The sequence below is a fragment of the Colobus angolensis genome, unplaced genomic scaffold (genome assembly GCF_000951035.1).
Source record: "Colobus angolensis palliatus isolate OR3802 unplaced genomic scaffold, Cang.pa_1.0 Scaffold311, whole genome shotgun sequence".
Lineage (NCBI taxonomy): Eukaryota > Metazoa > Chordata > Mammalia > Primates > Cercopithecidae > Colobus > Colobus angolensis.
The window spans coordinates 2,415,210-2,438,356 of NW_012116389.1; the positions used below are offsets into that span (position 1 = coordinate 2,415,210).

Here is a 23,147-nt window from a genome sequence, read left to right on the forward strand (position 1 = left end):
TCCCGAGTAGCTGGGACTACAGGTGCATGCCGCCATGCCCAGCTAATTTTTGTATTTTAGTAGAGACGGGGAGTCACCATATTGGTCAGGCTGGTCTCGAACTCCTGATCTCAGGTGATCCACCAGCTGCCCTGGCCTCCCAAAGTGCTAGGATTACAGGCGTGAGCCACTGTACTCGGCCTATTTTGTGTTTCTCTTAAATGGCCCTGTGATATGCTAAGATTCCTAATGAAGGCAGAAGCTATCAGTTAAAAATATGAGTAGACAACCTGGATGAAGTTTAAAATAATTATACTGAGTGAACGATGTCAGACAAAAAAAAGAGTACATACCGTATGATTCCTCTTACATAAAACTTTAGGAAATTCAAATGAATTATAGTGACAGAAAGCAGATCAGTGATTGGCTTGGGGTGTGTGGGAAGAGATGGAGGAGAGATTTTAAAAGGGGATGAAGAAAAGTTCGTGGGTGACAGGTGTGTTCCCTGTCTTGATTGTGGCAGTGGTGGTTTCACGGATGTATATACACATGTCAAAACTTATCAAATTGTACACCTTAAATAAGTGCAGTTTATCACATGCCACTTATGCCTCATTAAAGTTGTTTTTAAAATATTAGACTGCTTCCTATTTGCTGGCCATCTAAATTTCCATTTCTGTAAAATGGGAAAAATAATATCTACCTTATAATTTTGGTGTGAAGATTAAACGAGTAAAAATTACAAGGATGAAATGAGATGACATCTTCCCTTGGATTCCACTAAAAGTCTTGGAGTCACCCTTTCTCCTCTCTTTTTCTACACCCACATGCAACCTCTGGGGACCTCCTGGGATGATTAGAGTGGGTGGAGATACAGATGAAACAGGGTTGGCCGTGACTTGAAGACTTGACAGTTATCAAAGTGGGGAGATGGGTACATGAGAGGTCAGAATATTGTCCTCTCTACTTTGGTATGTATTTGTATTTTCCACAGTAATAATTTAAAAATAAACAGTGAGGGCATGGTGGTTCACACTTGTAATCCTAACACTTTGGGAGGCCAAGGTGGGAGGATCACTTGAGGTCTAGAGTTCGAGACCAGCCTGGGCAAAATAGTGAGATCCTATCTCCACAAAAATTTTAGTAATTAGCTGGATGTGGTGGTGGGTGCCTGTAGTCCCAGCCACTCATGAGACTGAGGTAGAAGGATCCTTTGAGCCCAGGAGATTGAGGCTGCAGTGAGTTGTGATCACACCACTGCACTCCAGGCTGGGCAACAGAGTAAGATCCTGCCTCAAAAAATAAAACTAAAAAATAAAACAGTGTTTCCCCATTTCAACTAAGAGGAAAACCCAAGTCCTGATGCTGGCCCATGGGGGTCAGCACGATCCCCTACCCTAACCTCTCCCCTTACCTCCTCCTACTCACCTCCTTGTTCATTGCTCCAGCCCTATTGGCCTCTATGCTGTTCTGGGAACGTGCCAGGCGCTCTCTTGCCTCGGAACCTTTGCTCCAGCTGTTCCCCTACCGGGAATCCTCCAGAGTTTGACCCCTCTCACATGTGATCCTCTCGGTGAGTCCATCCTGACTACTCCATTTAAAATCGTTACCACCTCCTCCTGCCACTTCCCATGCGCCTTCCGTTTCACTTGTCTCCACAGCCATGACCATCATCTGATGCCCCGTATAACTGTTTGTTTATTTCTGTCTCCCCTACCAACCTTGCCCCGACCCCCTGACGAATGTAAGCTCCATGAAGACAGGAATTCCTGCCTGATTTGCTCACTGCTGACTCTTCAGCATTTAAAGCAGTGTACGGTTGGTTCTTGATGAATGAATGAGCCACATACACATGTTCTACTGGAATGCCTGGTAGGGAGTGAACACTATGGAATCCATCATAGTCTAAAAATACTTCATTAAGTCATTTGATAAATCTAAGTTAATTGTTCAGTCAGTGTCTTCTGTCCTGATCTTTGAAAATGAGACTACAATTGATGAACATTTTTGTTAATTCTTGGGAGGCAGCAAGGTAGGGAAGGGTTCCCACAGTCTTTGGAGGAGGGCAGATCAGCTTCAAATCCTGGTGCAGCCCATGTCCACTGTGTGACTTGGCCAAGGTGCCTAGCCTCTCAAGCCTGGTCTCCTCACTGGCTGTGCTTGCTAGCAATGCCCTGCAGTCCAGGGCTGGGCTGGAATCTCACTACCTGCCCTCCCCGAGTGAGCCTTTGCCTTTTCATCAAGAGGGACTGGACCACCTCCAGAGCTTGCCCAGGTGCTGTGTCCCTCTGGGACCTGCTGGTGGGGTAAGCAAGTGACAGTCAGATGCACCGTTTAAGAGGGACAGAGGCTGGGTGCGGTGGCTCACGCCTGTAATCCCAGCACTTTGGGGGACCGAGGCGGGAGGATCACCTGAGGTCGGAATTTCGAGACCAGCCTGGACAACATGGTGAAACCCCGTCTATACAAAAAATACAAAAAATAAAAATAAAAATAAAAAATTAGCCAGGAGTGGTGGTGGGCACCTGTAATACCAGCTACTAGGAAGACTCAGGCAGGAGAATCGCTTGAACCCTGGAGGCAGAGGTTGCAGTGAGCTGAGATCACGCCATTGCACTCCAGCCTGGGCAACAAGAGCGAAATTCCACCTAAAAAAAAAAAGGACGGAGAGTGATATTGCTGAGATCACAAAAGGGAGGTGACTGAGTCCTAGCCCAGCCTGCTGTCGTCTCTCCTATACCCGCCCCCCTCCCCCACTCCCCCGCCTGACGTTATAAACAAGTGACTCAGAGGAATGATGGGGGTGTGCCTCATAACAGTTCATCCCAGTGTCCTGGGGGCTAAATTTAACACACAGCTGCAGCCTCTGGCACTTTGGGAACAAGTTAATCTTGGTGACTGAGGCTGATGTGTATGTGCGAGCGCGTGTGTCTGGCAGTGGGGCGGGTTGGGGAGGGTGTTGGGAGGTGGGTCAGGAGTCCTGAACAAGGTGGGCATCAAGACTGGCTGTCCTGGGCTTCAACCCTGGTCCCTCAGACCATAGACAAGGTGCAGGGGCCCCATGGCCAGGCAGGCTCAGGTCTGGCCTAATATGCACCAAGAATAGTGAGTATAGACAGCTAAAGTCCTGAAATATTAAACTTGTAGTGTTACTTTTTGAACACTAGAATTCAGAATGTCACTCCCTTACAATGTTAAAACCCTGGGGGTTTAAAAACCTAGAATAGTAGAATCCTAAGAAATTAATTTTCTAGCACATCTGACGCCTTAGAAGTGTTAACACCCTCTAATAGTGTACTCCCAGGACACAGTACCTTGGTGCTTCTGAACCTCCAGCAGAGCTGAACTGAGGCCCTTAGCATCTAACTTTGCCACCTCCTCATTGTGTAGGAAGGGAAACTGAGGCTTAACAGAGTGACATGTCCTGTCCCAGGCCTCATAGGAAAGGGGCAACCTTGTTTACCTAAGGTACTTTCTTGCTTTCTTGCAAGGAGGAGGGGCAGAAAGAGGAAAAACTCTTCCCATTTTAAAGGTGAGGCAACGGGGGTGGTGGTGTCTTATGTATGTAATCTCAACTACTAGGGAGGCTGAGGCAGAAGGATGGCTTGAGCCCAGGAGTTCAAGTCCAGCCTGGGCAATATAGTGAGACCCTGCCTCTTAAAATAAAGGCAGGGCAACAGGGCCGCCAAAAAGTGAACACCATGTCCAAGTTCTGACCAGAAAACCCAAGGACCCTGTATCCGGGGATGGCTGGAATGAGACATATTCCGAGGAGGAAGATGGAGGCACCAGGACAGATGTTCCCAGAAAGCATGAAGGAAGGGAGACCTTGGAAAAAGGGCTCCGATGCTTCCCCCTCTCTGGACTGAGGGTCAGAGCTTAGGCCATCACCTCTCCTAGGGGCATCTTCCGACCAAAAAATCCAGAGTCAAGGCCTCTCCGTGCTCCATTTAGAAATGAGGTAGCCAGGCCCTCGTCTTTCAGAAGGGCCCAGGCACCCCACCTCCGTCCCATAAGCCCCCGGGGCTGAGTCAAGGCTTCTCCGGGAGGGGGCCTCTGCCCAGCTGTCCCCTGTGCGTCATGTGCAGGAGGCCAGGCGGCTCGCCTTACAGGGACCCGGCCACCTCTATATATAGCCCCTCGAAGACAGCTGCGCAGTCTAAGCAAGCCCCAGCAGGAGAGCAGGGGTACAAAGAGGAGCCCCCTTGGCACCGCCACCACACCCTAGGCCACCCATCATGGCGCTGGGCTTGGAGCAGGCGGAGGAGCAGCGGTTGTACCAGCAGACGCTCCTGCAAGACGGGCTCAAGGACATGCTGGACCATGGCAAGTTCCTCGACTGTGTGGTGCGGGCGGGCGAGCGCGAGTTCCCGTGCCATCGCCTGGTGCTGGCCGCCTGCAGCCCCTACTTCCGGGCGCGCTTCCTAGCGGAGCCGGAGCGCGCGGGCGAGCTGCACCTGGAGGAGGTGTCCCCAGACGTGGTGGGCCAGGTGCTGCACTACCTGTACACGTCAGAGATCGCGCTGGACGAGGCGAGCGTGCAGGATTTGTTCGCCGCGGCGCACCGCTTCCAGATCCCTTCCATCTTCACCATCTGCGTGTCCTTCCTGCAGAAGCGCCTGTGCCTCTCCAACTGCCTGGCCGTCTTCCGTCTTGGCCTCCTGCTCGACTGCGCGCGTCTCGCCGTGGCTGCCCGCGACTTCATCTGCGCTCACTTCTCGCTGGTGGCGCGCGACGCTGACTTCCTCGGACTCTCGGCCGACGAGCTCATCGCCATCATCTCTAGTGACGGCCTTAATGTGGAGAAGGAGGAGGCGGTGTTCGAGGCCGTGATGCGGTGGGCGGGCAGCGGCGACGCCGAGGCGCAGGCTGAGCGCCAGCGCGCGCTGCCCACCGTCTTCGAGAGCGTGCGCTGCCGCTTGCTGCCGCGCGCCTTTCTAGAGAGCCGCGTGGAGCGCCACCCTCTCGTGCGTGCCCAGCCCGAGTTGCTGCGCAAGGTGCAGATGGTGAAGGATGCACACGAGGGCCGCATCACCACGCTGCGGAAGAAAAAGAAGGGGAAAGACGCAGCCGGGGTCAAGGAGGCTGATAAGGGCACAGGCGAAGCCAAAGCAGAGGAGGATGAGGAGGCCGAACGTATCCTTCCTGGGATCCTCAATGACACCCTGCGCTTCGGCATGTTCCTGCAGGACCTCATCTTCATGATCAGTGAGGAGGGCGCTGTGGCCTACGATCCAGCAGCCAACGAGTGCTACTGTGCCTCCCTCTCCAACCAGGTCCCCAAGAACCACGTCAGTCTGGTTACCAAGGAGAACCAGGTCTTTGTGGCTGGAGGCCTCTTCTACAACGAAGACAACAAAGAGGACCCCATGAGCGCATACTTCCTGCAGGTGCCTGACCGGCCTTGGGAGCCACCAGCTAAGGCTGGGCTCTGGGCACTGGGGGCAGTCTTGGGGCCCAGAAGGGGCTTGTGTCTACACAAGGAAATGAAATGCCACTGGGTCTAGGGTGAGATGTAGACTGGGGCGGTAGCCATCTGCTTGAAGGTTGAAGACAGTCAATAGGCAACTGCCAAAAAGCAGCATAACTTTGGTATCTCAATTTCAGGGGTGAGGTAGCCCCAAGATGGCATATGTTGGAGGCCCTGGCCCTGCACAGGGGTTGGGGTGGGACACAGTGAGGAGGAGCAAGGTCTGTGTAAGGATCCTGGGCAGGGCCTCTTCGTGAAGGCCAGGCCTGGAGCTCACAGCAGTGTCCCAGACAAAGGAACAATCCTGTCTGGTCCTCCCATTGAACAGATGAGGAAACTGAGGCCCAGAAGGGATCAGCAGAGTGAAGTGCCAGGTCTGAGTTGGGGGTGTGACTGTGAGATCTCAAAGGGCAGAGACAGTTTCCTGGAGACTGGCCATATAAGTTTGAGCCTTGCCAGTGGGGTGGGATTTGGAGATGTGAAGGGGAAGATGGTAGTGTTTCCAGCCAAGAAACGATAAGCAAGGGGCTTAGCCTGGTGAGCAGCATGCTCAGGGAGGCCTGACCAGCGAGAGAGGTGACAGGCACTTGGTGCCAGGGTTAAGCTCACAGGCCTTACAGTTGCACTGGGGGATGAGGGTAGCTCAGCAATGTGGGCACATTTTTTTTTTTTTTTTTTTTTTTGAGATGGAGTCTTGCTCATCACCCAGGCTGGAGTGCAGTGGTGCGATCTCGGCTCACTGCAAGCTCCGCCTCCTGGGTTCACGCCGTTCTCCTGTCTCAGCCTCCCGAGTAGCGGGGACTACAGGCGCCTGCCAACGCACCCGGCTAATTTTTTTTTGTATTTTTAGCAGAGACGGGGTTTCACCGTTTTAGCCAGGATGGTCTCGATCTCCTGACCTCGTGATCCGCCCGCCTCGGCCTCCCAAAGTGCTGGGATTACAGGCGTGAGCCACCGCGCCCGGCCGGGCACATTGTTTATTCTCTCTGGGCCTCTATTTGTAAGTAGGGATACTATTCTTCCTGCATGATAAGGCCATTGGAAAGTTAAATGATGCTTATAAAGTGCTCATCAGTACAGTGCTCAGCCCTCAGAAAACTTTCCAAAAACATGAGCCCCTAGTATTAATATCTTTATTACAAGGCTGTGGAGGTGAACAAGGCTGTGGACTATAGATTTTACAGGGCGAAAGGCAGGACTGTATTTAGAAGTTTCCTGAACAGTGGGATGGGGTGGAGAGCAGGGGGCAGGCAGGCCTCAGTTGGGAGCTGTTCAGCCTGGGAAAGCAAGGCCATAGCTAGACCTCCCTTGCAGAGCTCCCCATCGTTTCTGTGCTGTGGTGCCCTACCGCCTGCTATAATGGTGGTTGCCAGGAGCCTGCCTGGGCGTGGGGGACACTCATCTGCTCTCAGCCTGATGGCAGGAGGGGCACTTTCTCTCAGGGCGCCTCCAGGCTGCATTGGCCCTACCTGGGTTCCCGACCTCCTCTGCGATCTGGGACAGCGGGACTGGGTGGGGCTGGGCTGGGGCTGGGGGAGTAGGGGGCAGTTGCTGACTGGACACCTGGCCTGCAGTTTGACCACCTGGACTCAGAGTGGCTGGGGATGCCACCACTGCCCTCACCCCGCTGCCTCTTTGGCCTGGGAGAGGCTCTCAACTCCATCTACGTGGTCGGTGGCAGAGAGATCAAGGACGGCGAGCGCTGCCTGGACTCAGTCATGTGCTACGACAGGCTGTGAGCGTGGCTGGGGTGGGGCTGAGCACCCTGGGGGTGGGTGGGGCATGGAGGCCGCAGCTGGTCTAGGGCCTGGGGTGGGATTTGGAGCTAGAGCCTTGGGCTTAGAGTGGAGGTGGGCTTGGGTAAGGGCAGGGAGGTTGGAGGGCAGGGTGGGAGCAAAGAACTGAGAGGCCTGGGAAGTTCCAGCAATGGATCTGATGCACCTCGAATATGTGTTAGGTGGATGGGTGCATGGGTGCAGAGACAGGGACTGAGCCGAGCCTGGGTGAGTGCCCACCCCCACCCCCACTCCCATCTCCTCCAGGTCATTCAAATGGGGTGAATCGGACCCGCTGCCTTACGCAGTGTATGGCCACACAGTGCTCTCTCACATGGACCTTGTCTACGTCATTGGCGGCAAAGGCAGTGACAGGTGAGACTGGGCCTGGAGCGAGTCTGCGGAGCATAGGTAGAATCCCCCAGAGGCTGTCAGGGGTTTGTCCTGGCTACCCCGGCAGGCGATTGCAGGGAGGCATGGCTGGGCTCCTGCTTCTCTCCACCCGTTCCCACCCTCCACCCCACAGGAAGTGCCTGAACAAGATGTGCGTCTATGACCCCAAGAAGTTCGAGTGGAAGGAGCTGGCACCCATGCAGACCGCCCGCTCACTCTTTGGGGCCACTGTCCATGATGGCCGCATTGTTGTGGCAGCTGGGGTCACCGACACAGGGCTGACCGGTTCTGCCGAAGTGTACAGCATCGCAGACAACAAGTACGAAAGCTTGTCCCTTCTGCCAAGGACAACTGTGTGGCTTTGGGCTTCTGTCAGCCTCAGCAGGAGCCACAGTCCCTGTCTTGGGTCTCCAGTGTTGAGTTGGGACATCAGCATAGAAACAGACCTTCTCTCCTGATCAGCAGTGAGCAGAGGGCCGGGGGAGGGGATGCCAGGTTCCTCATTCAGGGACTCATAACAGGCAATGGCGTGGTGCAAGGGATATAGCAGTGAACAAGACAGAAGCTGCCCTGCCTGGGACACCAGAAAAGAGAAAATTGAACTGAGAGACAGTTGTACTCAGCTGGCGAAAACGGTGAGGGTGGTGGGAGGAGGTTGTCCCAGACCGAGGCAGTTAGGAGAAAAAAACGCAAGGCCCACAGGAGGGAAGGCGTTGCCCCAACTGGGTGGAGGCGGGTGGGTGATGGAGATGGGATGGCGGTGCTGGGGCTGGAGTGAGGGCCAGCAGAGGAGGGACTGTATCTCATCTGCGTTCTGCTAAAGTACTTCATGGCAGCTGATATAGAGAGCAGATATTAGGGATTTCCCAGGGGACAGGAAGGTCAGGGGTGATGAAGGCCTGGAGCTGGGGGCACAGCGGGGATGAGGCTGAGGGGATGCATTGGACAAAGATAGGCCAGGGCTTCTTACACTGTGATGGGCATGTGAATCTCCCAGGGATCATGTTAAAGTGCAGATTCTGATTCTCGGTATGTGGAGGGCTGAGAGCCTGTAAGTCTGCATTTCTAACACACCCCCAGGAGATGCTGATGCTGCTGGGCTGTGAACCACATTTTGAGTAGCAAGAGTCTAGGAGGTGCAAGAAACAGGGCTTAGCTACTGATTGGATGTGGGGGTGAGAGGGGGAGAAGTACATGCTTCTGAGTGAGGGTGGGAGGCCACTTACTGGATAATCATTAGGATTGGGTAGGGAAAGTGAGGGTCCAGTTAGGACATGTGGACTTGAAGTGCCTGGGGGTGTCCAAAAGGGCCCCACCTGGGAAAGAGAGGGCTGAGCTAGAGGGAGAGATCTGGGGGTCAATAGCACATGGAGGGGCCAAGCTCCCTCAGGAGAGAGGGTGTAAATGGGAGGAGCTGAGGTCCAAGCCTTGATGGTGGGGGCAGCTGCGTTATCCAGGAAGGAGGCCATGAAGGTGAGGCTGGAGAGATAGGAGGTGAGGAAAGTCACGTCAGCAGGACTGTGTGCTGTAGGACCTCAGTGCGTATGCAGTGTCTGGGGACCTCAGGGAGGGCAGTTTTGGAGGATGGGACTAAGGTCCAAGGCAGGAGCCAGGGCAGCGAAGATACATTGAGAACAACTGGGCTGTGAAGGGAGAAGGACGGAGCAGGTGTGCAAGGGGGGCGGGGCTGCAGGGGCCGCTGAGGGGCAAGAGGACTGCATCCAGGGCAAGGCTGGGGGCCTGCTAGGGACAGGGGTCATGAGTTGGAGAGTGGAGTTAGTTCAGGAGAGGAGAAGGGGCAGTGGGGAGATCCACGGTGGACTTTGCTGGACAGGTTGGATAGAATGGCAAGAGGACAAGGAAAGGAAAGGGGAGGAGCAAGAGAATGGGGAAGGAAGGGAAGACCAGAGGGACAGAAAGGGGAACAGGGTGGGGGCATGGGTGCTTGGGACTTGGATTGCAAAGGGTTGCAGTTGGAGCTGTGGGTGCTGTGTGGCAGGGACAGTCACTGGGCTTGCCGAGGCACCCCAATGATGTACCTTCTCACACACCCCCAGGTGGGCACCCTTCGAAGCCTTCCCACAGGAGCGTAGCTCACTTAGCCTGGTCAGCCTGGTGGGTATCCTCTACGCCATTGGTGGCTTTGCCACACTGGAGACTGAGTCTGGAGAGCTGGTTCCCACAGAGCTCAATGACATCTGGAGGTGAGTCTGGCCCCAGGGAGGCCAGGGGGCATCATGAGCAAGGCTGACACTCCATAGCACCATGGTGGAGTACCAAGGCACTGGGCAAGCTCCTCTGGGGGCAAAGCGGATCCCTCTTCTAGGGAGTCTTGTAGGGAGGAACAGCCCGTATACCCTGCTCGGCTGTTTCTCGCCAGTTTGTTGGGAAAGTCTGGGCTTGCACAGATGGCACCATGCTCCACTGGGGAGCAGCAACAATGTTGCAGATGGGAACAGACCCACGCTTAGGTCACAGACCCACAGAAACAGGGCCCAAGTAGCAGCCAGATTTCCTCTCTCCTGCCTTCCAGGTGCTTGGTGTGGAAGGAGGGCTGCCACTAGGACTGGGAAGCAGCTGGAGCCCTGGCCTTTCAGAACCATTGCTCTCTATGGCTGGTCCTTTGCGGGGGTGGGGGAAGGAAGCTTTAGCCTCTGGGGCATCTCCTTCCTGAATCTGCAGCCATCCCCACTGCTGCAGGCAGCCCCTGGGGAGCAGTGCTGCCAGAGGGTGGGACTTGAGACTTAGTAGAAATAGAGTATGGAAGTTCTCAAGGAGAGAACATTGATGGGGTGGTGTGGGGAGTGTAGACTCTCCTGGAGGGGAACTTTGAGGACTATGGGAACACTCCTTGAGAGGTGATCTTTCTTGGGGAGGAAGACCCTTCCTGGAGTGTGGGGTGGGTGTTCCTTGAGTTGGGTCTTGTGGTGGTCTCCTTTCCCAGAGCCTGGGGATTTTCAGGAGCAGATCTCCCTAGAGATGGGCCGAGCGCGCTCAGCCACCCATCTCTGCTGCGTTCCACTCTGGACTCAGCTGACCAAGCTCCCTGTCCTTGTCCCCACTCTCTCTCACCCCCAGGTATAACGAGGAGGAGAAGAAGTGGGAGGGTGTCCTGCGGGAGATTGCCTACGCGGCAGGTGCCACCTTCCTACCAGTGCGGCTCAATGTGCTGCGCCTGACCAAGATGTGACCAGCTCAGGGAGACTGAACTAAGTACCCCTCCCATCCTGTGACACTCATTGGCCTGGCCTTGTGGGGGCTCCAGGGAAGAGGCTAGGCCAGAGCCTACCTGGATCCAGTTATGGTGCCCCAGGGGCTGTGTCAGCCAAGGAAAGGGAAGTGCTGCTTAGTCCTGGACTTTTGGGCAAGGATGAGAAACTAGAGGCTTCTCCAGTGTTGCCATATCCCCCTAAGTTGTCTTGATCCATGAACCAGAACCACAGGGCGGTATCCCAGGCCATGTCCTGGCCCTGCCCCAGCTTGGCTGAGTGTGCTGGCAAAGTTCCCCACAGGACTCAGTCTTCCCGTCTGTCAGATGGGAGCATCCGCATCAAGTGCAGTGTACAGTGCAGACATGTCTCCTTCTTTAGGAAGAATAAAGCGCCTTCTGAGCAAGCAGCTCAGGGTCTGCATCAGTACTCCACAAGTCAGTGAGCAGGTGTTTCGAAGACTTGGGGCTTCAATGTTCCGCTGTTGGGCTGCCAAGGTCGATGGGCTCTGCCCTCCATCTGGTGTCCCCTCCTCCCTATGGGTGGGAACCCTCCCCTGCCTGAGGCCTAGAGCCTCTAGCTCTTCAGCCACCATGGACGTGGAGCCAGGGGACTGTGGGAAGAAGGGGCAGGGAGCAGCCAAGCTGTTGTAGAAAAGTCTTTTATTCTATCGGTCAGGCCCCATCTGGCCCAAGAATAGCTGAGCAGAGCCCATCCTTCTACCCGCTCCCTCCTACTCCAGCTTCTCTTTGTCCTGCTTCTGCTCCTCCTCCAGTGCCAAGGTTCGCTCACGCTCCTTTACTAGCTGGACACCACAGTAGGTGACAAACAGGATGACCAGCGTGGTCTGGGGGAACCCTGTGTGGGGAGGGAGTCATAGATGCTTGGGAGCAGCACCGCATCCTCGGCGAGTTTTCTCTTCCCACCCCTCTCCCCGCTTGATGGGCCCTCCCTGCTGAGTCCTGGGGTGATGAGAGGGTAGGAGGTACTTTGGAAGGTCACAGTCCTTGAGGCTGATGCCTGGCACCTTCTGTAACCCCACACCCCTGTCCCTCACCTGTGAGTAGCAGGCGTCGGGCAACCAGCTGTGTGAACTCGAGGCTGTTCAGACTCACAAGGTTGTACATGATGATGGCCCAGAAGTTCATGGCTCCAAACAGGGCCCGGACCCTGCGGGACATCTGCACTGACAGAGAGGCCTATTCGGTCCAGGAAAGCATGGGCAGAGGGACAAGAGGCCAAAGGAAAGAGGACGTGGTGGGTCAGCAGCCTTACCCACATGGCCAGTCAGGTCTTAGGGCTGTGTCTGGGTCTTGGGGAGCCCCAGGTCAGCTCTCCCTCCTTGTTAAACATGGGGAAACAGGTCCAGAGAGAGGGCAAGGCCTGACCAACATGGCAAGGCCCAGGTGCTCCATTCCCCATAGAAGGGAGGGATGGGCAGATTCCCACAGAGTGAGCCATTGCCCTGACAACCAGGAGGGTGGTGGTGAGAAAGTTCTGGATTGGGGGCCAGGTGGTTGGACAACTCCAGAAAGCAGAAGTGCCCCCCTGCCCTCCATAACCCAGACAGTCCCAGCCCCAGGTCTTTCCTGCTCACCTCAATTCGTGCTAGGGGCCCCCACTCTGCCAGTTTTTGCACCCAAAGCTCAAAGTTGAGGCCAAAGCAGTTAAGGAATGACCACAGGTAGACAATGTCACAAGGCCCAAGCCACAGAGTGGTGATGGCAAATGTGGCCACTGTGGCCGCCAGCTCTGGGATCACAGCGGAATGCTCCCCACCAATGTGATCATAGACATATCTGCAGGAAAAATGGGAGAAGGGCCACTGGGAGTATGGGAAAGGGCAGGGATGAGATGGGAGAGGACACACAACAGGCGACCTCCTCAACACTGTCACCCTGGGTGCATTCAACATTCCTGACCTCAGGTAGCGGCTCCTCGTCCAACCAACTTCAAATTGTGGCAGGCTCAGCCTGGGACATTATAGCTTCTCTAGCTCTGTTCATTTACTCCCCAAATGATCTCATCCAGACCCAAGATTCCAAGTAGTGTCTCTATGCCGATGATCCCTAAATCTGTGTCTTCAGGCCAGTCTCTCCTGATTTGTATATCCAATTGCTACTAGCCATGTCACTTGATTGACAGATTCCCCTATCCCTGCTCAAACCCTGCTCCGTCCTTATCTCAGTGAATGGCACCACCATCCATTCAGTTGCTCAGGGTATAAGCCTTGGTGCCTTCTTGGATTCTCAATTTGCCTCATCACCAACATCCAAACAAGCCAGCAAATTCTGTTGGCTCCTCTCAGTCCTGACCACTGCTCACCTCCTCTACAACCACCACCCTAGTCAAGATGATCTCTCTTTTCACATAAATTATTGCAAGAGCCTCTTAAGTGGTCTTCTCATTTCTGCTTTTGCCCCCACAGTTCATTCTACACACAGCAGCTAGAGGTATCTTTTGAGAGTGTAGCTCAGGTCACATCACTTCCATGATTAACCCCTCTGAATAGCTCCCCATTACAACTGGAATAAACTCAGTCTCTTTACTCTGGCTAGAAGATCCCAAGTGGTCTGGTTTCTGTTTCCTCCCTGATCTCATCAGTCACCATGCTCCCCCTGTTCACTATGCTGGCCTCATTGGCCTTTCTGACCTTCATACCCACACAGTTGGTTTGTGTCTCAAGGCCTTTGCCCTTGTTGTACCCTCTACCTGGTATTCTCTGCTCCACATCTCCTTATCACTCAAATCTCAATTCAAATATCATCTCCTCAGAGAAGCCCACCCAGACCCCAACTAAAGAAGCCTCTACCGTGTTGCCAACTTCTATCCCATTGCACATTTTATTTTCTTCATAACACTCACCACTCTCCAAAATTATCTTAGTTATGTTTGTTTACCTGTTTATGGTCTGTTTCACCCCACTAGACTGTAAGCTCCATGAGGTCAGGGTCTTTGCCATGTTCACTGCTGTATCCCCAGTGCCTAGAACAGGCCTGGCATGCAGCAGGTGCTCAGTAAATATTTGTTAAATAAATTCAGTGGAAGACCCATGAATAACCAGCCTTTCCATTCCTCGACCTCCTCATTTCCAATGGCTTTTTTCTCCACTCCACCTCAGCCACCCACACCCGTGGCCATGCCCCAACTTTGTCACCACTTGAAAGTTCACTCCTTTCTAATTCCCACTCTTTGCCCAGCCCCTCTTGACCTCCTGGCCCCCCAGCTTCCGTTCTTCAATCCCATTGATCTTGTGACCCTCCCATCTTCACCACCGTCCTTAGCAGGCTTATATCCAATGAGTCACCACTATAAATAATCTAAAAACCCTTATTCCTGACTTCTTCCTTCTTACCCATCTGTGAGAGCCCAATCACCTACTTTCTCCTCAGCTACATCCAGGCAGCTAAGCCCCATGGGGGAAATCTCACATCTTCACATGCTGGAGTTCATAAGCCCGCCACCTCCAATACAACCTGGTTGCTCAGTGCCAAGGTTTCTCTGGTTAGCTGCTTCTCCCATGCTCTGCAAGGGCCACTGTGTCCTTATCTCCCCACAAGTATGAGTGGAGAGATAGTATGAGTGGGGGGATCCAGGCTGGGTTGCGGGGGTAGGCATATATGTTGTCTCTCTCCATGTCCCCAGTCCTGGCTTTCTCAGCTGATGGCCAGGCCTCCTGCTTCCTGGAGAAGGCTGAAGCCTTCAGGTGGAATCCCTTACGTGTCTACACTAACCTGCCTTCATCTGCATCTCCACTGGCTTCTCTTCCTCCTCCTCCCACTGAAGCCAGGCCTCTGCCTGGAACTAGACACCATCACCTCCTTCCTCCTCAGGGACCTCATTCCTGAGGTGATTAAATCAATCACCCCTATATCCTGCATTACCAGCTTCTCTGTTGAATAATTCTTCTTAGCATGTCCCATTCTCTCCTATCTTTAACACATCCTTCTTCTCCCTCAGCCACTCCTGTCTTCCCCCTGCAGTCCCAGGCTTTTCCAGGAGTCATTACACACTCCCCTACTCCTCAGTTGACTTTCCCTCCTTACCTGCCCCTGCCTTGCCAGTGAAAGGCTGAAAACCTCCATGTCACCAGCACTGATCCTTGGTCTCCAGCTTCCTTGAGGCTCAGTGGCATCTGACCCAGCTGCCCCCACCATGCCTGGATGGTCTTCCCTTGGCTTTCAGAGTGGCCCATGACCTTGATTCTTCTCCTGCCCCTCCAACCACTCTTTCCAGTCCTTTCTGCTGGCTCTTCCTTTTCCTTCCAAGCAGAGCTCTTGCAGGCCAAATCTCAGCCATCCCCATCTCTCCTCTTCTCACGCCACTCCCTCTCCTGAGGACTCACCCACTCCCAAAGCCTAAAAACCACCTGCCTACACTCCAGGATTCTCTGAGTCCCATCAGTCCTCCAGACCCTCAGAACCCCAGACCCTCAGACCCAACCACCTCCCTGAACCTCCACAGGGATATCTCCTAGATTGCAACTAGAGATTTCTTAAACTGAAGCCCTCTCTGGAAACTGCCCTCCATCTTCCCAGGCTGCAGATAGGAATTTCAGCGTCATCTCCCTCTCTTTCCCGACACCCACACTTCATGGCCACGTCCTGTCCAGGCTGCTGTCTGTGTGACCCTCCTCCCACCACCTCTCTGTACTTCTGGGGCCCTCACTCAAGTCCTAACTTCCATATCTTTCACCTAGACCTCTGCCAAGACCTCCTCACTGCTCTCTTTGCTTCCCCTGGCCCGGGGTGATCTTTTAAAATGTGGACCCATCTTGGCAGTGCCTTGCTCAGACACCTGGCAGGATGGCTGTGACCACCCCCACCCCACCCCTACTCACTTGCAAAGCCAGTCATTGATGCCACGGTCAAAGTGCCTGTAAAAGAAAAGCAGATAGCCATGTGTCCATCAGGTGCAGAGCTCCCCGGGCATGGGGGAAGAGGCTAGGGGAAGGTGTGGTTCGAGGGGGTGAACCTCCCCCGCCCTGGCCGACACTCACGTTTCCGCGAAAACATAGAGCGTGGTGATGCACTTGGGAGGCTGAGGTGGGTCCAGGTGGTCGAGGCACGCCACAGTGTTAACAACGCCAAAGAGGACGGCCGCCTTCACCCAGTCATACACCAGGTTTGAATAGGCTAGGCCAGCTGGGGACAGGGCACCATCACTGCCTGGGGTTCATTGCCTGGGGCCTGCCCCCATGGAGACCCTGTCCCACCATTTCCTTGCGGAGACACCAGGCTCTGCCTGCCCCACGGAGACCCCCCATATTGTGGAAATCAGCCATGCCTGGTGAAGTGGGTGGGCTCTGTGGGATGCTGCTCTGGCCCCACAGGATGAAGCTAATGCCAAGACCCATGCATTAGAAAGAATAAGCCTCTGCTCCCATGCCCTTAGGTGCTGTGCCCTGCGGGCCTCAGCTTCCCTGACTGTGGCACCGTGGGGGTGCAGAGGGTCTGTTTTCCTGGGGTGGCAGCCCTGCCCCCATCTCTCTTCTGAGGACCCACCGAGGGCACTGTCTGGGAGGCGGTTGGCGAACTTGAGGTCACTGGGGATGGTGAGGATGTAGAAGAAGTGAAAGAAGATATCCACCACCATGATGGCCAGCACGCTCAGGCCTGCCTGGGCTCGGATGTGCCACAGCTCACCCTCGTGTCTCACTGGCTCCACCTGGCTCACCTGAGGGGATGCGAAGGGTCTGAGGGAAGAGGCAAGCCCTGCCTGGGGAGCCCTGTCTGAGGGGGGTTCACCAACTACTTCGGGCAGGAGGAGACATGGCTTTATCCAGGAGTCCTGCCTGAGGGCGGAGACACAGGTCACCCTGGAGTCTGAGGAGGATTCACAGCCAGTCACAGGAGACCCAGTTGTGTCCTGGGAGCCCCGTTTGTGAGGGAGGAGAACATTCATGGCCTGGGTGTCCTGTCTGAGAAAAGAGACATATCTCTACCCTGGGGTCCCTGCTGGAGGGGAAAGGTGCCCCATCCTGGGGTCTGAGGAGGAAGGGGAGACATGGTTTCATCCTGGAATCATGCCTGAGGATGGGGATACAGCCTGCTTCGGGAATTCTATCTGAGGTGGAAACCCCAATCTGAAAAGGGAGATTCAGCCCTGTTCTAGAAGCCCACAGGGTGTCCCCTCACCTGGGCATGGAAGCGATCAAAGGTCATGATGGGCCCGAAGAAGAAGAAGGGCAGATAGAAGTTGTACTTGAGCAGGTCAGCGAGGGAGTAGTGGCGGTCAGGGTGGGCACAGCTCTCCAGTGCAAAGCTGGTGCAGCGCAGCACTGTGAAGCTGCTGCCCCCATGAAACAGCACCTCTTGAAGATCAAAAGTGCCTGTTACAAACCCGCTCTGGAGGAGGAAAGAACAGGCCACCAGCTCACTAGGGTGCCTCCTGTTTCTGGAAAACCTACTCCCCACTCCCTAGCTTCCCATAGGGGCCCAGCCTGGTCCTGTCCCTTCCTCTCTTCCAGAGCAGTTAACCTTGGCCACTGCTCTGTCCCAGCAATGCGAGGAGCAGGGGATGAGCTGGCAGCTTCTCCTGTGATGCAGGTGGTGACCGTGTAGCCAGGGCATACCCAAAGGCTTGGAGACAGGTGGAAATGTGAAGGGAATACTTGGGGATACTTGGGGTGCAAGGACTTTGGATGAAGTGAGAGGTTTGGGATCTTACCCCTACACCCTCTACCCTTGCACCAGTTCACACCTGCCAAGAGATTAGGGGGTCCATCTTGAAGGAGGCCAGGCTGGCCAAGCCAAGGCCAAGACAGAGCCAGGGCTGGCCCAAGAGTGAGGCCACATAGAGGCCCACACAGTGACCAAGCAGCAGCAGGAGGTACCAAGGGCCCATTGTGCCCATCACAGCCAGGGCCCCGTACGCAGCATACATCCAGGAGCGGAGCTGTGGACAGGGAGAAGGCTTCAGTTTTGCCATATAAATGGGGGTGTGACCCCAGGAGGGGGTTCCCACAACCCTTGTGATGAAAGAGGAACCGGCAGGGGGAGGCTGGGTGGCCCAGGTCCAGCTCACCTGTGGGGCAACCATCGTGCAGAGTTTAGCAAACAGCACATGTCCGGAGAGGGCGAAGATGATGACGTTGCGAAAGGAGGTGAACCACATCACCCACTCGAAGTCAGCCACATCCTGGGGCAGTCCAGAGCAGGAGGAGGTGGGGCAGGTGAGGGTGGGAGAGGGGGCAGGACGAGCTGGAACCTAGACTGGTCAGAGCCCCAGCACCTTCCCAGCCTTCATGTTCTTCTTTTATTATTATCATTTTTAAATTTAATAATTAAATTATTATTTTTTACCACTAGCCAAACCCAATGTGTCCTCTTTACACAAACATAAGTGCCTGCAGGTCTCCACACTCCTCTCTGAAGGAAGTACTCAGGCAGGAGGGTAGAGAGTAGTGAAGGGCACCATAGGGGCTGCTGGGTCCCTCGAAGCTCGCCCTCTCCTCCGCACGTTGCCTGCCATTCCCCCTTTACTGCTTTGTTTCTGGGAAGGGAGGTGCTGGAGGCTCCGCTGAAGCACACTCCACTAATGTGACCCATTTCCCAAGTGAGCAGGGCCCGGGCAAACTTCATGTCCCAGGAGGATACAGGAGGAGCCAGTGGAGAAGCTGAAGGCACTGCAGCTCAAGCCAGAGGCTCCCGAGCTGTGAGAAGCTCTCTGTTACTTGACAACATCTGGAACAGCGGAGAGGGGAGAAGGGTTCGAAATGGAAGGGACCCTGGGGTGTGAGGGACCTACCATCTTCCGGCCAATGTACTCCCAGCCAGGTCGCACAGACTCCCGGAAGGCCTTCCTGTGGGCCCCATCTGAGAACAGAGTGTGGCCTCAGGGAGAGAGGCCTTCACATCCCCTGCCCCTCCTTCCCCCCTGGACAAGGCTGCCCCCACCCTGGGGAGCGAGGGCGTCAGGAGCGGGGCACAGGTCTGGGTCTTGCTGTGTGTCTGGGTCCAGGCCTTTGACTGTGTGTGTGTGGGGTGGGGTGGGGTGTATATGTCTGTGTGTTTGTGTGTGTCTGAGTCCAGGTCTGTGTGTGTGTGTCGGGGTGTGTGTGTGCGCCTGGGTCCAGGCCTGCGTGTGTGCGGTGTGTGTGTGTATCTATGTGTGTGACTCTGTGTCCATTTCTCTGTCAGTGTCTCTGCATCTCTGTGTTCCTGTGACTGAACCTGGCTCCACCAGCCTCCAGTGCCTATCTGAGATGGGAGCCCCAGGCTGAAAAGGGAAATCCAGCCGCATTCTAGAAGGAATACCCTGGGTCTGGAGCCTGTAAGTTTCTGGCTTTGCTGGTTGGAACCCTGAAGCCCCCAGGGGAAGGAGGGTCCTGTCCACTTGCCCCGAGGCACAGCCATTACCTTGTGAAGCCTCAAGGAGGCCCCGGCCAGCATAGGCCAGGGCCCCACTCAGCACCAGAGAGTAGAGGCCCAGCTCAGCCGTCGGCAATGCTGTCTTGATGCCCATAGCCTGGACAGGGCTGGGGAGACAGGTTGGGTGAGAGAATTACAATCTCCAGCCCAGCTTAGCCCCACCTCATTGTCCTGCCACCCCAGTGGGGACCCCACTCTGAAGAGAGATTGTCCCACCAGCCCCTTGGGGACCTTGTACCATCACTCTGCCCACCCCTGTGCCCCCCACTGCTCACAGGCCACCGAACACCAGTGCCCCATCCCAGCTGCTGCTCTTGTCCCCACCCACCCATCAAGGCTCTTGCTGTCAGAGCCCTCACTCGCAGCCTGCCTCCCTCACCTCCATTTACATCTTCATACCTTCCAGACACACCGGCTCCACCCTCTGCTAAAACCACTCCTGCCAAGGCCCCCATGACCTTCGTTTGGAGAAACCCCACCTTTATCACTACAGTCAGGTTTCTGCCTGCAGGGTCCCCACCCGTTCAGCAAGTCTCCCTCAGCTCCTCACAAAGCCCCAGCCTCTCTAAGACCCTTTCTCTGACTCCCACTCCCCTCCCTGAGATCCCACGACCACCCCAGGTGCTGCCCCTAGAGCCAAGCCTCCATCCCTCGCATTAAGCCTCCAGCCTGTCACTGACCTCCATTCCCCCAACAAGTCCCTGAGCTCCAGCCTGCCACATCCCAGTCCCTGCCTGTGTCCGTAACCACACTGCCCCACTCTCTCAGTGCTCTGTGTATTCAGGCCCTGGGCACCGGCTGGAGGCTGTGCTATTTGAGGAGGTGCCCTGGAGTAGCGGATGTGGGGCCAGGCGGGGCCAGGGAGGGCACTGGCTGCTGTCCAAGGTGCTGACCAGAATCAGGCCCTGGTTGAGTCTCACCACTCCCTCCAGCGGGGGCCTCTGTTGTCCCCTGGAGAACTGCTGGGCCGTCCTGCAGCTCAGTTAGCACCTTTGCCCTTCCTACCCTGCTTCAGCCTGGCCCAGGGGCTTCCCAAGGACCCCATGGGTACAGACATAGGGCCCAAATTAAAGGGAGGACCATGTCCAGGCACCCCTTGGGCTGACAGGGCAAAGAGGTGGCTGATGTGGCCCTTTCGCCCACCCTTGATCCTCCCCCAAATCTTCATCCCCAGCCCTGCAGTCATCTCCCCTGCCAGCCCCTCACCCCCTACACACACACCCTGCCCGCAGTCTCCTCGTACAGATGGAGGGGTCATGGGCCAGATAGGGGCAGGGACCTCTCAAGGTCACACAGCAGACCTGGGACAGACTTCTGCCTGCCTCCCCTGAGGGTCAGGTTTCTCAGTAACCCCCTCTGGAATCTGGGGTAAGAAAAGACCACCACTGCCCCTCCCCACAGCAGAGGCTGCCAGCCTGATGGCTGTGCTGCCGGCCTGAGGGTGGAGGCACCTCCTCATCAGCTGGGTGGGGGGTGGAGAGGCCCTGCGGATCAGGTTAATGGAGCAGGAGCTTGAAACCGGAGCACGGTGAAGAGCCCGCGAAATAGCTTTGTCAGCTGCCTCCCACTCGCCACTTTCCAATTTTAGCTCCCCATGGCCGGTGCGGGGTGTCCCCAGAGAGGCCTCTGCGAGGAGCTGGCCCCCAGCCTGGGGCCTCTCCTGATAGACCCCCGGACCAGGGCTGGCTTGTGGACACAGGGGCATCCCTCTTCCCCTGGTCCTGCCTGCCCCAGATGCCCCTGGGGTAAAGCCCCTTTTGCGGCCCATGATTTGGGATGAGGGCCTGGGGTGTGCCCCACAAGTCTCAAGAGCCCCAGAGTAGCTGCATCCCCAGCTGGCACTGACCTTGAGGAGGCTGCAAGGGACCCTGGCACACTGCCCACCTCAGGCTCTGGGGTCCTGCGTCCAACTGTCCGTCCGTCCGACCGGCTGAGCTCTGGGGCTATGGTGGTGTGTGTCCAGCCCTGGGGTCCCCACCCCCTCGAGGTTATGAGCGGTGAGTGGTGACAGCGGGAGGAGGAGGGGGAGGAGGAGGTGGCCTTCCTGGAGCGGAGCTGAGCAGAGTGGAGCAGAGCCGAGTGCTGCAGAGCTGCTGGCCACAGGGAGCCGCAGGGAGGATCCTTGAAGGGGGGCGGGTGCTTGGGGGGGAGGGTGTCCAGTAGCATAGGCTCAGACAGGGACACCTGGGCCTCTCTTCAGCCTGCCTCCCCTGGCTCCTAGAGAGCCTGTGCCTCTCTCTCACTGCTACCCAGGACTTCCCTCTTCCAGGAAGTCTCCTGGTGGCCCCATCAGCCTCTCCAGGCTTGTAAGCCCTGCCCCCACCACAGCCACACACATTCACAAGATGCACACACTTTCACACTTGGACTCCAGGGACTCCAGCTCCTACCTTTACATATGACCTCCTAAGGACTATCCCAGGGCAGACTCATCTCACCCCCTGACCTGGTCCTTTTCATTATGCCATGAGTCCTGGTTGGTCATGCATCAGTGCCTGAGGGATGGCTGACTTGCCTGATGGGACTGGAACTAGCTTGGGACATGTGGCTGAGAGGGGTCCCATAAGCCAGCCGTGTCCCATAGGGAGGGTGCTGACTGGAGGGGTGCTAGCAGGGTCACTTGGCAAGGCTTGTGGGTACCTGGAATGGCTGGTATCCTCTCGATGGCAGAGTGGAGGCAGACAGGAAGACAGGTGAATTCCTGACCAACTGGGGGTCCTGGTAGGACAGGGCCCTCATTCTGGAAGGGAGCATCCAAGGTCTCAGCCCTGGATACCTGAGGGAAGGGGTATCCTGAAGGTGCCCCTGAGATTAAGAACCTCTGACAGTGCCCCCCCTCAGATGAGGCCGAGTCTCGGGGAGCTGTATGTGTCTGTGCTATCTATGGAGGCCTGCTCACGTGTGTGCTTGTGGGGAGGCTCTAGGGGGTAGAAGGAGCTTTGTGACTGTGATCAGTCACAGGACAGCTCCTGGAGCCCCTACTGATCCTGTGACCCCAGCTTCAGGCTCAGCTGAGGAGGCAGGGGGGAGGCGCTGCTCCCCACCCACTAGGGCCCAGGAAGGGGAGAGACTGCACTTAGGCAGTGAGCTGCCTCCTGAGCATGCAGACACACCGGCCTGGAGGATAGAAAGGAGACCCCCAACATACACACTCCACACAGGATGCAGAGGCCCGTGTCTGTGGTCCCCGACCCTGAGAAGCGTGAACGGTGACTACTGCACAGTGTGGGTGCTGGGTTAAGGCTGTGGTGGGTAATGGGTGGGTAATGGGTAATGCATCAGGGAGGGAAGGATACCTGAGCCAGAGTTCAGGGTTAAGGAGGCGGGGGGTGGTCAATGGTTGTTAGGAGTAAGTTAATCATAGTAGCCAGGACGTACATGGATTAACCTTTTAATTTCACCACAGCCCATAGGGAAGATGTTGCCATTGTCCGCAGTTGGGAGAAGAACCTGGCACATGAGAAAGCCAAGTAATTGGACCAGCCCCATAAGCTCTTGGCACTGACTGCCCTGCAGGGGCGACAACCCCGTGCACCCACACTGGGGCCCTCACAAGGCTCAAAGAAAATGGCTCAAGGGAGCAGACACGGTGGGTTGACCCCAGAGTTAGGAACACAGGTTCAGCCAATTTACTTGAGCCCGAGCTGGTGTGCTCCACTTCTTAGGGTCTCAGATCCTCAGTTGTAAAATGGGCATACCGCTGGCCCTGGCCCTCACCGGGGTGGCAGGGGGCATCCAGTGACTCACTCCATGACAAGAGCCTTGCTCATAAACAGAGGCTGTTAGATAGCCACAGACACCCTGACCCCCAGAGGCCCAGAGAGGCTGGATTCACACTCAGCAGTGAGGCCTTCCCTGGGTGACCCACGACCAGCAGGGTCTGCAGGGAGTGTGGTGTGTGGAAATGGCAGGAGGGGTGGAGGGCTAGGGAAGTCCCGTGGATCTGTGA

The 23,147-nt window shown here is 55.8% G+C and overlaps 2 protein-coding genes across 4 annotated transcripts; one reads left to right on the plus strand and one right to left on the minus strand.

Annotated features, from left to right (window-relative positions):
• The first annotated feature begins 4,117 nt into the window (after window positions 1-4,117).
• On the plus strand, window positions 4,118-11,254 carry KLHL40 (kelch-like family member 40). Its single transcript, XM_011950959.1, has 6 exons — window positions 4,118-5,369; window positions 7,024-7,184; window positions 7,492-7,599; window positions 7,751-7,936; window positions 9,675-9,821; window positions 10,696-11,254. The coding sequence occupies exons 1-6, from the start codon at window positions 4,218-4,220 to the stop codon at window positions 10,805-10,807; spliced, it is 1,866 nt and encodes a 621-aa protein (XP_011806349.1). The 5' UTR covers window positions 4,118-4,217; the 3' UTR covers window positions 10,808-11,254.
• A 216-nt stretch (window positions 11,255-11,470) lies between these two features.
• Window positions 11,471-21,314, minus strand: HHATL (hedgehog acyltransferase-like). Of its 3 annotated transcripts, none has more exons than XM_011950960.1 (13): window positions 21,045-21,110; window positions 19,598-19,656; window positions 19,187-19,305; window positions 18,576-18,643; window positions 17,853-17,966; window positions 17,529-17,723; window positions 16,964-17,173; window positions 16,331-16,502; window positions 15,826-15,970; window positions 15,667-15,702; window positions 12,424-12,625; window positions 11,884-12,025; window positions 11,471-11,684 (listed from the first exon to the last, which is right to left on the minus strand). In XM_011950960.1, exons 2-13 carry the CDS (start codon window positions 19,651-19,653, stop codon window positions 11,560-11,562), a joined length of 1,584 nt encoding a protein of 527 aa, XP_011806350.1. In that variant the 5' UTR covers window positions 19,654-19,656; window positions 21,045-21,110; the 3' UTR covers window positions 11,471-11,559. The 3 variants fall into 3 exon arrangements, with proteins under 3 accessions (XP_011806350.1, XP_011806353.1, XP_011806352.1); XM_011950963.1 differs by lacking the exon at window positions 21,045-21,110 and adding an exon at window positions 19,933-19,987 and having other exon boundaries at window positions 19,578-19,656; XM_011950962.1 differs by lacking the exon at window positions 19,598-19,656 and having other exon boundaries at window positions 21,045-21,314.
• Window positions 21,315-23,147: the final 1,833 nt, after the last annotated feature.

What these genes read in the sequence shown, in the direction of transcription:
- KLHL40 (XM_011950959.1), top strand. Translation starts at nt 4,218, where the DNA reads ATGGCGCTGGGCTTGGAGCAGGCGGAGGAGCAGCGGTTGTACCAGCAG. An exon ending in TGAGCGCATACTTCCTGCAG is followed by an intron (nt 5,370 to 7,023) that starts GTGCCTGACCGG and finishes CCTGGCCTGCAG; the next exon opens with TTTGACCACCTGGACTCAGA. An exon ending in TACAGCATCGCAGACAACAA is followed by an intron (nt 7,937 to 9,674) that starts GTACGAAAGCTT and finishes ACACACCCCCAG; the next exon opens with GTGGGCACCCTTCGAAGCCT.
- HHATL (XM_011950960.1), bottom strand. Translation starts at nt 19,653, where the DNA reads ATGGGGGCCTTGGCAGGAGTGGTTTTAGCAGAGGGTGGAGCCGGTGTG. An exon ending in CCTCCTTGAGGCTTCACAAG is followed by an intron (nt 18,644 to 19,186) that starts GTAATGGCTGTG and finishes CTCTGTTCTCAG; the next exon opens with ATGGGGCCCACAGGAAGGCC. An exon ending in CCGACGCCTGCTACTCACAG is followed by an intron (nt 11,685 to 11,883) that starts GTGAGGGACAGG and finishes CTCCCCACACAG; the next exon opens with GGTTCCCCCAGACCACGCTG.